We start from the raw sequence: 16,198 nt of genomic DNA, 5'->3' as shown, positions 1-16,198 counted from the left end.
CATACATTATATCTGGTATGACCGCCACCCGATGTGTGTGCGCAACACATATATAATATTGAAATACGCAAAATTGTAAGAGGCAAACATACTATTGTTACGTATGTCGAACGTTTCGTTCCTCAAATTTTTCTTGCCACTTGCGTGCATTAGGAAATCGCCCTGCTACTTATCTAACCTTTGAAATGGGGGTCACTTCCGTCGCGATGCAGCAGCCCGTTAATTAATACAATTCGGAGAATAGTGCACACGGTGATTTCTAACGTACTTTTGAATCCGCCCCACACAGATTTTTTGGTATATAAACCCCGTGATTTCGTTACTCAGGGGATCATAATCGTACCGTCACGCTTAGTGTCAACTCCACGACTCTCGTTACGCGTATACGATTTTTGTTAGTCAGTTGTATTTGTGAGATCGGGCTACAGTTCCCTGTCGTATCAATATTATACCATATAGAATCCGTGAACCGGCATAAATTCTATTACGGCCATTACTTTCAACTGACATACCCCCGCATCGCCAGTGCGTCAACACCGCACAAGATCTTTTTAGGTAAATATAATCATTCTTTGATCGCGACACAAGATACACGAAACAATTGTATTTTATTTGTTGATTTAAGAATATATCTACTTTTATTATCAAATCAGAGTTACCCAACTTCTTTAACCCATAATTATATAAAGCGATTATTATTAGTTAAACGTTCCCATAATAATATAACCTTACCGCTCGAGTTATATTATATTTAATAATTCATAGTTACGAGTTGAATTAACACATCCCCAAATCCAAATACAACCTCTTACAACCTAGTGGCTCCTCGATTACGCATCGAGTTCGTCCACGCAATCTATTACCACCCTAGCGGCTCCCTGATTACGCATCAGGTTCGTCCGCATCCTACAGCTCCCTGATTTCGCATCAGGTTCGTCTGTGATTTATCCAACCTCCCAGCAGCTCCTCGATTACGCATCGAGTTCGTCTGCGTTTCTTCCAACCTTCTAGCAGCTCCCCGATTTCGCATTGGGTTCGTCTGCGTCGTTATCAACAATCCTAATGACTCCCCGATTTCGCATCGGGTTCGTTCACGGCGTTTCACCCTCCTACGGCTCCCTGGTTTCGCACCAGGTTCGTCCGTACGTGACTCCATCCTAGAGGCTCCCTGATTTCGCATCAGGTTCGTCCTCGTTATCAACTATCCTAGCAGCTCCCCGATTTCGCATCGGGTTCGTTCGTGTACCTAACTAACAAATTGATACCATATTCCATACTCTCCCTCGCACTCGCAGGCCACGCGCGCTGCACGGCCCTGGCTCGTAACACTATATGATATACCAATGGATTCAGAAAAGAAATTGTGTTCTTTTTTGTTATTATGTAAATTGTGATTTCTTTTAAAATAATGTTATAAACAAATTATTTTTTACAAAATTGATGACCAGAATTTACATGTGCATAAAAAACCATGAAACTTTTCCTTAAAAAGTTTTCTTCTATCTATGATAGTTCTTGAGATAGCCTATTGTAGCTGAAACTTTAGAGGGTCGTTTCACCCCCTAAATATGAAAACGGGCCGATATAAAAAAATACGTATACCTTATTTTTCGGTCCTTTAAAACATATCCAAAATTCAAAGTAATCGGATGCGGACACCTGAAAAACCTTCCTTGTAAGACAAACCATCTTCCAGCAGACTTTAATAAACAATGTTGATATATTTTGATCATCTTTTGGGCATTAAAATTGTCCGTAAACAGGTACAAAATTCCAAATCCCTGTCTACAGAAGCAACCCCAGACATGCACCTTTACCGGGTGCTTCACTGTGTGCTGGATAGCGGGAACTGCACGAGGTAACCACGCATGCCTTCTTGTACCCCAGGCCCAAAAAGAGGATTCATCCGTAAAGATAATATTGGAGAAATGACGGTCGATATTAGTCCTCGCCAACAACAGACGCTTTTCAACATGTTTTTCGGTCAAAAATGGTTTCAACTTTGTGCACCGCCACCCATAGTTAGCATCATGTAATCGACGTCGATTGTATTCAGGCTCACTTCTACACCCTTTTTCGCTAAAGCTAACTTGGCTTTTCGTAGGGAACACCGAGGATTCGTTTTAAAGATTCTTAAAATTGCTTTGTCGTCCTTTTCTGATGTTGAGAGACACTTGCAACGTTCGGGCAGGTTGTCAACATTTTTAACTTCCTCGTACCTTTTCACCCACTTCTTAATAAAGGACACTGACTTGCCCATGTAGCGACTGGCCGCTGTGAACGACATTTTGGGTTCTTTTGGATGATTACAAAGAAACACCGCTTCGAAGCGACTAGCGTACGCTGCACTCATTGTTATTTTTGTCACCTTCAACGCAGATAACAGCCCACACTACTGATTTAACCTCACAGCATTGAAACCAAGTGTTCAAACAGTTGAAATCTCTTGTGGAACTGAGTGTACATACACATATACTGGCTACAAAATAAACTGTCGGATCACACGCATGAATGATGTTATTTTTTCTCTTGAGTCACATCGCTGAGTAAGGGCCGTGCAAAGTCAGTGTACTCTAAATTGCAAACATTAGGACACGGCCTTACTTATCAACACTAGGACTCGTCCTATGACTACTAGAGTAGTCATTCGACACCCCTTCCTCTCTTACTGAAAACAGATAAATAGGGACAAAACCCCGAAAAAGGGCATTTTTGTGTTCAGTCAAAACTATATATCCAACCGGTATTAAACTGATCTACGCCACCAACTCGTGTTCTTCCTTGGACTCCAACATAAATTTGGTATCAGAAGTGTGATCGATTCGGCACATCGTATACTCAGTGAAAATCGGAAGTTATATCCGCACTATACGCGAGTGGCAAAATTATTTGCAAACCGGATCGTAAAATAAGAAGGGGACTGTTGTATACCAGTATGTATCACTATGTTTACGCCAGTATGTCTCATCATGTTTACGCGCACACAAAACTCCAAAACATCTCAAATTCTTTTCCATAGTTATCCTGACTCACACCTGAACCTTGACCACTGACTCATTTTTTGAAGCTCTCTCTGTCTCGCTCTTTTCTCTCCCTACCTTTCCCTCTTTTCCAGTCCTGCATATACATGGTGAGGCAGTAACTATTAGCACCTCAGATATCTTGGAAACTATAAATTTCACAGAAATATTTGCTAAAGTGAATTGTACAGTACGAAGGGTGCTATTGGGTGGCGATAATAGTTTTTTTGCAGGTGGAGGTACTTCGGACATTTGAAGGTCACATGCATTTTTTTAAATGGATCGGTATGTTTTTGCTTCCGTATCACGATAGAGGATCTTAAAACGAGTTCAACGACCTATTACACAAGGTCATTGAAGGTCATAGAAAGTAGAGAAAGGCGATAATACTTACGGTTTTGGTAGTAAATGAAACATGTTTATAGTAGGTGTTCGAAATCATGACCATCACTGTCAATGCACCGTTGGATTCTTTTTACGATTGATTGACTTGCAAGTCTTACAGCATCAGAACTTATTGATGCACAGGCTGCAATAATTCGCTGTTGCATATCGAGAGATGTAGTTGGTACTTCTTTGTACACTTTCTCTTTCAGTGTTCCCCACAGAAAGAAATCTAAAGGTGTTATGTCTGGTGAACGAGCTGGCCACGATATTGGACCGCCGCGTCCAATCCAACGATTTCGAAATTTTTCATCGAGTTCCCTTCGCGCAATCGTTGAATAATGTGCTGGGCATCCATCATGTTGATACCACATGGTTTGTCGTGTAAATAAAGGTAACTCTTCTAGAAAAAGACCCAATGTATCCTTAATAAAATTAGCATAGACGTTGCCATTCAAATTTCCATTGATAAAATAAGGTCCAATAATTTGATCACCTATGATACCGCACCATACATTCACAGACCATTGTTTTTGATGTTCAACCTGTCGCAGCCAATGTGGATTTTCCGCTGCCCATAAATGCATGTTATGCAAATTAACATTCCCGTGATTTGTGAATGTTGCTTCATCAGTAAATAAGACGGTATTAAAAAAAAGCTCATTGTTTTGAATCTGACGTATAGCCCATCGACAAAACTCAACGCGATTCATGAGGTCGTTCCCATGCAATTCTTGGTGAAGACTAACGTGATACGGATGAAATTTGTGACGGTGCAAAATGCGAAGTACGCTCCTCCTACTAATGCCAGATTCGCGTTCAATTTGTCGCGAACTAATATGAGAATTTCTAGACACACTAGCGAGCACACCGATTTCCATTTCTTCGTTAATTACTCGTTTCTGGCGTTCACTTTTACGAACACTTAAACTACCGGTTTGCCTAAGTTTATCATACACATTTTTAAATATTTGACGCGAAGGCTGAGACCGATGTGGATATCGTTCAGCATACAAGTTTTTCGCCCTTGCAGAATTTTGTTGACATTCGCCATAAATAAGAAGCATATCAACCTGCTCTTCAAACGGATACACCGTGCCGGATTGACCGATTTATCGATACTAATCTTATGATGTTTATCTTACTCTGCAAACTATTAAAGTGTCCTTCAAGCAGTGTTTATTCTCAGTGAAGTAAACGGTAAGCATTACGCATTCCTCTACTGTTGATAAAACGTATGTTTCATTTACTACCAAAACCGTAAGTATTATCGCCTTTCTCTACTTTCTATGACCTTCAATGACCTTGTGTAATAGGTCGTTGAACTCGTTTTAAGATCCTCTATCGTGATACGGAAGCAAAAACATACCGATTCATTTAAAAAAATGCATGTGACCTTCAAATGTCCGAAGTACCTCCACCTGCAAAAAAACTATTATCGCCACCCAATAGCGCCCTTCGTACTGTGCAATTTACTTTAGCAAACATTTCTGTGAAACTTATAGTTTCCAAGATATCTGAGGTGCTAATAGTTACTGCCCCACCCTGTATATCCTGCACTTTTTCCAAAATAGAGACACTCTGATTCTGATTCTCGACAATCACACGAACGCGCAAGCTTTTAGTCTAAGACTACGAATAGTCAAATTGTATTTGTACGCCGTTAACCTAGTATTCCGACGATTAATAAAGTATTATTAAGAGGAATACAACAGGACCATCCAAGGAAGTCGGACACTCCACATCGGTGTAGTACTGTTACGAGCCAGGGCCGTGCAGCGTGCGTGGCTGGCGAGTGCGAGAGAGAGTATGGAATATGGTATCAATTTGTTAGTTAGGTACACGGACGAACTCGATGCGAAATCGGGGAGCCGCTAGGATAGTTGATAACGAGGACGAACCTGATGCGAAATCAGGGAGCCTCTAGGATGGAGTCACGTGCGGACGAACCTGGTGCGAAATCAGGGAGCCGTAGGAGGGTGAAACGTCGTGAACGAACCCGATGCGAAATCGGGGAGTCACTAGGATTGTTGATAACAACGCAGACGAACCCAATGCGAAATCGGGGAGCTGCTAGGAGGTTGGAAGGAACGCAGACGAACTTGATGCGTAATCGAGGAGCTGCTGGGAGGTTGGATAAATCACAGACGAACCTGATGCGAAATCAGGGAGCTGTAGGATGCGGACGAACCTGATGCGTAATCAGGGAGCCGCTAGGATGGTAATAGATTACGTGGACGAACTCGATGCGTAATCGAGGAGCCACTAGGTTGTAAGAGGTTTTATTTGGATTTGGGGATGTGTTAATTGAACTCGTAACTATGAATTATAAAATATAATATAACTCGAGCGGTAAGGTTATATTATTATGGGAACGTTTAACTAATAATAATCGTTTTAAATAATTATGGGTTAAAAAAGTTGGGTAACTCTGATTTGATAATAAAAGTACAGGGTGCGCCGTTAGAATCCGGACAATAGAAGTTGTGTGTAAAAAGTTGTTTATTTAAGCTAATATACAAAAATACAAAAAATGCTTTTATATCACATTTAAAGGCTCCTTGCTGAGAACTTTTATTCTATATAGCCTCCCTGCGCCTCTATAACCTGCTCGATTCTTGCTCTAAAACGCGAGCACGCTGACTTCAATTGGTCGCGTTTCATAACCGTGAATTCTGACTCGATAGCAGCTCGCAGGGAGTTAATGTTGGGGTGCCTGCACTTGTTAGTGTGTCTCTCGATTACGCCCCACACGTAGTAGTCCAGGGGGTTAAGGTCGGTACTGTTAGGAGGCCAGAAATCCTTCGACCAAAACATGTCGACATTATCAGGGAGCCAATTTTGAACAAGATGACTCGTGTGAGCTGGTGCGCCATCTTGTTGAAATACGTACGGCCTTCCAGAAGCCATAGTCTCCATCCACGGCTTTATTACAGTCTTCAGGACCTCCAAATAAACCTCCTTTGTCACTCTTTCGCCTTTTTCGAAGAAGTGCGGCGGCATGACATCGCCCTCACTTGAGACGACGCTCAAAACGTGAACACTGGCTGGAAATTTAGTTTTGCCCACAACAGGGACATCCTCGGGATTGTGGGCAAGCCAACGGTCGTTCCTCCGGTTCACTTTGGCATCCACAGTAAAAATTTTTTCATCAGAAAAAAACCTAATGTGGCCAGCAGCTTCGTGTTTTAATGAACACAGAAGCAAATTACAACGGGCAAGTCTTTTAAGCTTGGCGGCCTCGGACAGCATCTGACGGACTTTGAGAACGTAGGAGACATATCTAAGATCCTCTTGAGCGATTCGACGGACGACCGTTTCACTCGCCCCCAAGAGGGAGGCCAATTTTCGAAGTGAAGTCCCCGGATCTTCCAAAATCATGTCTTGCACCCTTTGAATGATTTCTGGAGTCCTTGTCGATTTTTCCCTAACCTGAACTTTTCTCGCCGAAGAAGGAGAACCCTTTTCGAAACTCTCTGAGGCTGCGTATCTCTTCGCAACGTCGTATACCGTCGATCTCGGGTATCCAAAGAACTTTATAATTTCGACCGGCGTCCTCCCGGCGCAAAGGCTTTCTGTAATCGCCGCTCTTCTATTGTATTCTGCGCTTGGCATGACGAGCTTTAACTAACTTCAGAGCCAATTAGCACCAACCTATGAATTCTAATATGGTGGGAAATTCAAATTCAATTCTGTCCGGATTCTAACGGCGCACCCTGTAGATATATTCTTAAATCAACAAATAAAATACACGTGTTTCGTGTATCTTATGTCGCGATCAAAGAATGATTATATTTACCTAAAATGACCTTGCACGGTGTTGACGCACTGGCGATGCGGGGGTATGTCAGTTGGAAATAAAGGCCGCAATAGAATTTATGCCGGTTCACGGATTCTATATGGTTTAATATTAATACGAAAGGGTACGGTAGCCCGATCTCACAAGATACAACTGTCTATCAAATCGTATACGCGTGACGAGAGACGTGACGTTAACTCTAACGTGACGGTACGATTATGATCCCCCGAGTAAGAAAATCAAGGGGTTTATATACCCAAAAATGCGTGGGGGAGGATTCAGATGCACGTTAGACATTAGCATATTTGGTAATCTCCGAATTGCGTTAGTCACCGAGCAGCTGCATCTCGTGAGAACTGACTCTACATTCCAAAGGGTAGATAAGTAGCAGGGCGTTTTCCTAATGCACGCAAATGGTACAGAAAAATTGAGGAACGAAACGTTCGGCATACGTAACAGTACTCTGGAACTTGAACAAAGGAACCAGTGGAGCAACCCGGAATAAGTACGTTCATAAGGCGCTACCTCAACATACAAACCACCGTAAGTCCGATTCAGATCATTTGCATCATTACAATCTTGCGAACCCTTAAGAGCAATCCTCAAATCTCCATATATCAATCCCCTCCTATTGAAGAATAAAATGGCACAGGCTGGGGAAGCTAATACATCGAGGGCTATCGAACAATTGCAGACTCTCTCATTAGAATTTTTGGTAAAATTAATTCCTGAGAACTTCGACGGTGATCGGTACAAACTGTGAAGCTTTATTAAACAAGTAGATATAGCATTTGAACTAGCCAAATCCTTCCAGTTCCAACCGCTTCTAGCATTTGTGAGAAACAGAATAACCGGAAGTGCGAGAGAACAAGTAGATATTGCAACTTGACAACCTGGGCGAATATATCCGAGCTATTGCTAAATTTATATCAAGACGGGAAAAGTTTAAATCAATTATTAGAAGAGCTAAGTAGCATGAGACAAAAACGAAACGAAAACGTAACTCAGTTCTACGAACGATTAGAAGAATTATCATCAAGAACTCTCGCTGTTCTCCATTCGTCAGATGTTAACGAAGATACACTCGCAGGTGGACTCGCTATGGTAAACGAAATTACTGGAAATAGATTTATTTACCATACACACCCTCGAATCTCTCAAATGCTTCGATACTGCGAATTCAAAACTGTAAGTCAGGTTTTCACTGCGGCGGTAACTGAAGAAAAAATATTAGGATTGCAAAATTTTTATGCTACGCGACATTGTGAAACTTGTTTCAGGACTAATCATTCTACTAGCGAGTGTTACAAAAATACAATTAGATGCCCCCCTCATTTGAACATGAGACCAACTAGCTACAACAACAACAACCGAGTTTCATCAAATTCCAGCCCTTATTCTAACAAAAACACGTTTAGCCCGGCATCAAACCCAGCATCATCCAATTACATGAAACAGTGTAATTATTGCAAAAACTTCGGACACATTATCAGCGAATGCCGAAAGAGACAGTATAATAATTCTAGAAGGACTCAAGCACAGAACCCCTCTAGTTATTCCGTTCCCATTAATAGTAACGTGAATTTTCAAGAACAAAATTTTCGCAACGAACCACACACGTCTCACCCCCCCCCCCCCCCCCAATTCAACCCAGACCCAAACGCAGTCACATCCTATCAATCAAATCACACACCAATTCGACAAATTCCTCGTGTAACAGTCTTCTCTACCGGAAACGAATTAAAAACGAAATATACGTCCTATTTGAATCCAAGGCATCGAATTCTAGTAATAAAGTTGTAGCAGCCATTGTATAGCCACTACGCCCTTGCCAGACTATGAATTGGAATGGAATGTGAGGATAGTTTTAAGCGTTCTATTTTTCCATTTTCCCAGGGTCGAAGCGCCTGTTTTCCTTCAAGGTTTCGTCTGGGCCTCGGACCACCCCGATTCGGGCCCAGCAAGCCTCTTTGACTTTTATTACGCTCTTTCACTGTAGCTAAACTTTCCCTACGCTAAGTATTTTCCAGTTTTGTTTTCCCGTTTTTCTGTCCTATCTCTTTTTCTCTCCCTTTACTACTAGGTTAAGGAAACGTATATGTATATTGAAGGGAGATTTTAAGAAAGGCGCTCAGTCTGATGTAGACGTGTTCACGCTCAGTCCCAGTCTGTTATAGAGACGCGTCTGGTAAAGACGTAGTGAACTTCATAAAGTTCAGATCTTTGTAACCTTAACCTACGTGTGGCTACGGGTGACCCACACCCGCGAATAAAGATATTAATAATTGTGGGGTAGATTGTCGGGTTTGTTATTTGACCCCCCAGCCCCGTCAATAGTATCGCCCAATTTTCTACAAACTTATGAGTCTACAATTGACCCCTACGGGCGAGATAGTCATTTTCGCCTTGAATTTTCCGCTCGTATAGTCCGGGCCAAAATATAGCGAGGTTATAAACTCGAGTGGGTGTCAAAGTTTATACGTTTCAGCTCCCGAAACAAATGAATTGACAGAAACACGAGCAGCTAAGGGCCTTAGACCATAGTCAGGGCCGTACGAAGAAATATTTTATTTAGTGTCGCCATTTTTAGAGGTATAGTAACAGGTAAAGGATTTACTCAAGTTTTTAATATCTTAATTTATCTGCTTATAATACAGGGTGTTCGGCCACCCCTGGGAAAAATTTTAATGCGGGATTCTAGAGGCCAAAATAAGACGAAAATCAAGAATACCAATTTGTTGATAGAGGCTCCGTTAAGAAGTTATTAACAATTAAATTAAAAAGTTTGAAATCGTTCTGGAAAAATTATTTTCGGTTGCGAAGGTCAATTATAATCATTTTTGGTCAATAGACATACCCCCGAAATCCTACCCACTTTCTAGAAAAAAAATTCCTTACCGAAAATCTAATTTCTGGCCAGAAATGTCTGCCCGAATTTTCATGCGAATCTTTAAAACACCATAATTTCTGAACGGATTGGACGATTTTAATGTTTAAAAAAGCAAACTACGCATATTTTGGTGGAAAATATATAGAAATCGCAAAAATATTCGAAAAGTTGTTCCTTGACCCCGCAAAATGAGAAAAACCCCATAAAAATGGTCCAATTTTCAAACAGTCATAACTTCTACGATAGTGAATATATTTCAATGAAACTTTTTTCTGAAGTAGAGCTCATGGGTACCTACAGAAAAGTATTAGACAACTTTTCTGTAGGGCGTCAAATAAAATTATCAAAAATGAAAAACGAATTTTTGAGCAATAATCGACACGGGTAGGTGCCAAAATTTTCCGACGGGAAAAAAAAATTTCAAATTATTCTGAAAAATTATTCTTGGCTGCAGGAGTCAATTACAATTATTTTTGGTGAATAATCATATCCCCGAAATCCTACTCATATTCTAGAAAAAAAATTCGAGAAGGTGTGAAATTTTTCGATAAAATTAAAAAATTTCAAATCGTTCTGGAAAAATTATTTTCGATTGCAAGAGTCGATTACAATCATTTTTGGTCATTACACATACCTCCGAAATCCTACGCATTTTCGAGAAAAAAATTCCTTACCGAAAATATAATTTCAGGCCAAAATGCTTCCTTTAAATTTCATGCGAATCTTTAAAACACCATAACTTCTGAACGGATTGGACGATTTTAATGTTTAAAAAAGCAAACGACGCGTATTTTAGTGTAAAATAAGTAGAAATTCTAAAAATATTCGAAAAGTTGCTCCTTGACACCCAAAACTGAGAAAAACCCCATAAAAATGGTCCAATTTTTAAACAGCCATAACTCCTGTAATAGTGAATATATTTCAATGAATCTTTTTTCTGAAGTAGAACCCATTTGTACCTTCAAAAAAGTATAAAAAAACTTTTCTGTAGGACGTCAAACGAAATTACTAAAAATCAAAAACGAATATTTAAGAAAAATCGATATCGGTGGTAGATGCCTAAATTATTCAGTGAAATTGAAAAGTTTCAAATCGTTCTGGAAAAATTATTTTCGATTGTGGAGGTCAATTATAATCATTTTTGGTGAATAGACATACTTTCGAAATCTTACCCACTTTCGAGAAAAAAATTCAATACTGGCGGAACTTTAAACGTTAATAACTTCTTAACGAATCCACCATCAACAAATTGGTATTCTTGATTTTCGTCTTATTTTGGCCTCTAGAATCTCCCATTCAAATTTTTGCCAGGGGTGGGTGAACATCCTGTATATGCATGTAGAAAATGAAAAAAGATAGTGCAGTTTCGGACACAGAAAAACAAAGGCACCCTCAAGCAAGATGTCATGTACGGCCCTAAGTGCCGCAGTAGTAGTCGGTCCCAACCCTCAAGAGTTTAGTTTATGACCTCGCTATATTTTGGCCCAGACTATACGCAGTACATCATTTAAGTTATACCAGCTAATACCCCTCCCGATACAATAACAAAACACCTTCATATTCTCCTACATTATACTTACTCAGCCATATCTATTAATATCACAGCCCAGAACACATTTTTCCCATCTGCAAGATTTGTCAGATTGCATAATGTATCTGCTTGGCGAGTATGTTTGTACGGACATCCACACTAGGAGATCTTCCGACCAATCAACCTGCGAAGTACAGCTTCTACTGTCTCATGTAGCCGAGATCCCGCAAAACTGCAACACCAGAGCTATCAAGACCGCCATTGAATCATGGACGTACATCGATAACAACCGATGGATCTACGTCTTACAAAAACTAACAACGTTAACAATTCTATGCAAGGGGAACCAAGATTATATGAAGGACATAATCTTACATCAAACTGGCACGCTACACTTACAAGAGAGATGTAGAAAATATACCGACCTATATCTGCTAGAAACTACGAGCCAAACCAAGAAAAATATCACACATTTTATACCACCATTAGTAAAGAACTTCATTAACTGCAACTTTGATTCCGACAACTTCTGGGGACGTGATATCATACGACGCAAGGAGAGAAGCAGTTCAAACGACCAGATCCAGAAGGTTTTACGAGGACCAGCAATCAACAGGAGACCACACCATGTCAAACGAACAAGACTCTGCAATCAGATATTAATCAAGGATCACCACACCGCGCAAGAGCACAACGCCAATTTAGTGTGATTATTAAGATCATAATCATCCCTATTCCTTTCCCCTCTTTACCTTCTTTCAACATACAATCAAATATACACTCCGGGACAAAAAGATAGCACACTTTAAAATTAACGTAATTTTTATTTATTTAACATTACAACCAAGGTTTCGTTTTTATACATTCTTGCAAAATACCTTTATAAACATACACAAATGAAATTGAATTGAATTTCACCAGTCTATACAATTTTATTTAGAAAAAAGAACTTTTACGAAAATATATGTATAGTATTGTTGCGACGGATTGAAGATGCATCGTTGCGGCAACGTGAAGGCTGTTCCGCAACGATGTGAAGCTGTCCCTACGAACGAGCGGATGCGAGATCCCGTGCCTTCCGGTTGCTGAGAAACCGGCAACGATTTGAAAAAAATAGAACTACGATAGATCTCGTGACGAACGAACGTATTGAAAGCATCATTGTCAATAAAGTTCATAGTTTGCGTTAACAGTTGTGTTTACGTTGAATATTTGTTGTGTTAATTTTTCCGTATCGTAAATATGCGTCGTTCGACGAGCAATACTCCTCGGCGTAACAGTGGTGTCAGAAGTGGGATGTCGACCCGATCTACCGCCGGGGAGGGAGAGGCCGTTACCTTCCTTGGAACTGTTGTTCAAGAGCCTGCAGAGGAGCCTCGCGGCGCAGTTCCGGGAACAGCAAAGAACTTTCGAGTCCAGGTGGGAAGAGGATCGGAAGCGGACCGAAGAGAGGCAGACCGCGAAGGAGGCTGCCACTTCGGCGAAGGAGGCTGCTGTGGAAGGGAGGATAAGGGAGACCGTTATCAGGTGCTTTCAGAAAATTTTAAGAGTATGATCGATAACCTGTCGACCGCTGCAAATTCCGTTCGAACAGCCAACTTCACCCGTAGTCTCCTAACCTCCGGGTTGTCGCGAAGCTGCGTCGAACCTGTACACCTCTGTCTGTAAAGTAGATAAACTAATAGGTCGAACATTTACCTGAGTGGCCTTCCGGTCATTCAAATCTTTTTCTTTTCCGGAGGGAGAGTCTCGCAAGAGAAGATATCCGGGTGAAGAAGAGGATACACCGGAAAAGGAGACTGAAAGCGAAAGACCCATGGAATGTTGGAGTTGCAGGGAAACGGGACATATGCGGTGGAACTGCCCCAAAAAGAACCAGAAGAAGGCGGCGTAGAGGGAGAAACTTCGATTTTGTCTTCTTCCATCCCATTGCACGGAATAATTATTCAGCGTTGAAGGAATCGCCGAGATGATCTGGAAAATGAATCGTCGTCATGGTCGGCTGTCTGCGATGGAAGGCCCTTTTAAGAAGGGAAAAGGAGCACCCTTTGGAGGGATAGGGCTCGCCGGAACACCTTCTGGAGGGATGGCGTTCGGCGGGGCATCTTTTGGAAGGATAGGACTCGTAGCAGCACCCTTTGAAGGGATAGGGCTCGCCAGAGCACCTTCTGGAGGGATAGCGCTCGTCGGGGCATCTTTCGGAGGGATAGGGCTTATGGGAGCACCTTCTGAAGGGAAAGCGCTCTAGGTTATGGGTTCCCTGCCAAGGTCTTTGCTGAAGGTGACGACAAGAAGGTGATATGAAGAATTGGCTGGATGAGTTGGGTTTCCGTATAGTCCGTTCCCTGAAGTCCAAACCAAGGGTTGAGCATGTGAATCGACTGGCTCGGTACGATTCACGAGAGGCCCCCTGCGAAGATACTGCGAGGTGAGGATCGAGGAAGATGGTCGACATCTTCGCCCAAGAAGAGGACGTTTCATCGCAGAAGGCGAGGATCGGGTTTTCTTACCGGCCGCGGAGGACTCTCCATTTCCGCAGGTCAGAACGGCCGGGGAAGTGCGATTCTCCCCGGGGAGGGTCGCCCCCCAGTCATGCTCGACTCTAATAGCGGAGTGGGGCACAGACGGTCGGACGGCGGAATTGTGGTATGTTCCACAACCGATCTTCGACGAAATTCTCCTTGGAGATTGGGGAACATCCCATGGGAAGTTCTCTCGTGAGGCTGGGGGGAATCCGCATCCGAGAAGACATCAAGAAAGAAGCGCGCAAGTCGTAAGAGTCAAGGGGAAGGGCGGGGAGCAGTCGGGATTTCCTCATCCTCGAAGGAGTTCAGACGAAGTATTCCGAAGATTACACCGGCGTCTTGCTCAAGGTTTTTGAGTGGTTTTCCTTGGGACGAAGGACGAATGTCAAGGCGCTGACTGTCTGTTAAAGGCCACTCAGGTAAATGTTCGATCTATTAGTTTACCTACTTTACAGACAGAGGTGTTGGAAATTCGAGGCGGATTCGGAGGTTAGAGGCTCGTATTGAAGTTGCCAGTCTGAGCTGAATCTGCCGCGGTCGGGACGTCCGCGTTTTGAAGAGGGGGAGCAGTGTTGCGACGGATTGAAGATGCATCGTTGCGGCAACGTGAAGGCTGTTCCGCAACGATGTGAAGCTGTCCCTACGAACGAGCGGATGCGAGATCCCGTGTCTTCCGGTTGCTGAGAAACCGGCAACGATTTGAAAAAATAGAACTACGATAGATCTCGTGACGAACGAACGTATTGAAAGCATCATTGTCAATAAAGTTCATAGTTTGCGTTAACAGTTGTGTTTACATTGAATATTTGTTGTGTTAATTTTTCCGTATCGTAAATATGCGTCGTTCGACGAGCAATACTCCCCGGCATAACAGTATATATATTTTTGAATACGTTTTTATACTAAAATAATATTTTAATTTCATTTAATTTTTGCCTTTCACATAGATATAAAGGCTCTTAATTTTTATGTAAGTTACATAAAATGTTCAAAAAGTTTTTTTATTTTTTATTTTTTTTTTTTTTTTTTTGATCAAATTTAATCTAGGAAGTTAATGGTTCAATTATATTCATTATTACATTTTATTATCCAAAATGCAGAATACATTTTAGTTGTTTGATACTATTTGTAAAGTCGACAGACGAGTCAGTGTTTGCTACTTGTAAGTTTAAGTTCTATTATGTTCCAAATAAAAGTTTAGTAATACATTATGCTTTAATACACTTTTAAGAAATAAACCTTAGTGATTAGATTTCACTTCGATTTTATTGGTGTATTTCTTTCTATTATTACTGCTAACACTTTGTATTAATGTTAATATTAATTCAAGTAAATCAGGGGAACATTGGAATAATTTCCAATTCATGGAATGACACTTAGAAACGCCATAGTCTTTCAATTGAAGTCATCAGTGTTATTCTATTAGTCGGAACAATAGACCTTATGATAAATAAAACTATATTAGATACAGTAGTATCAAATGTAAAATGTTACCTATATATTTTTTATTAAATAATGTGACATCTATTTTTATAATTATTTACAATATTAAAATATTTTTTATGAGAATCGCTGTTGATTACTCTATTTTTCCTAATTTTTTCGTATGCTTTGAATAATACCTTTGATATATAGAATAGACGTTGTATGCAGTGCTTATTTTTTTTTGCTTTCACGTCTACAATGATCGCAACTGAGTATTATGCTCTTCATTTCACACTTCACGTGCTTGATTTATTTTACCACGATACGTGTTCTTGACATAAAAATTAATTATCCTTAATAAATGTTTACGAAAAAGAAGGAAAAGAAAGGGTAAGTAATAGTTATGTAACAACACGTTCATTTGAATGCCATTCAAAAAGTTCCTAGTTTTAAAAAATAAAAATCACCGATTCTTTTCGCATATTATTCAGTTTTTAATACATTCTGTATTTTTCTTGCTGCATTGTTTTCTGATTGATATTGAAATTTCCAATAAACAAATGTTAAATGAAAAAATTTTTGAAGTTTGAAAGAGTATTGAACCAAGTATTACTTTAAAACTGG

General features: G+C 40.8%; 1 protein-coding gene across 1 annotated transcript; it reads right to left on the bottom strand.

Annotated features, from left to right (window-relative positions):
• Positions 1-6,145: 6,145 nt before the first annotated feature.
• LOC143344492 (uncharacterized) lies at positions 6,146-9,013 on the bottom strand. Its single transcript, XM_076770605.1, is given in 5 exon segments — positions 6,146-6,265; positions 6,267-6,469; positions 6,635-7,031; positions 7,666-7,831; positions 8,961-9,013. Coding segments are annotated over 5 exon segments (939 nt in total).
• Between the last annotated feature and the right edge of the window lie 7,185 nt (positions 9,014-16,198).

Source organism: Colletes latitarsis, chromosome 8 (genome assembly GCF_051014445.1).
Source record: "Colletes latitarsis isolate SP2378_abdomen chromosome 8, iyColLati1, whole genome shotgun sequence".
Classification (NCBI taxonomy): domain Eukaryota; kingdom Metazoa; phylum Arthropoda; class Insecta; order Hymenoptera; family Colletidae; genus Colletes; species Colletes latitarsis.
The sequence above is the reverse complement of the archived record's forward strand: the minus strand, read 5'-3'. Positions and strand labels throughout refer to the sequence as shown.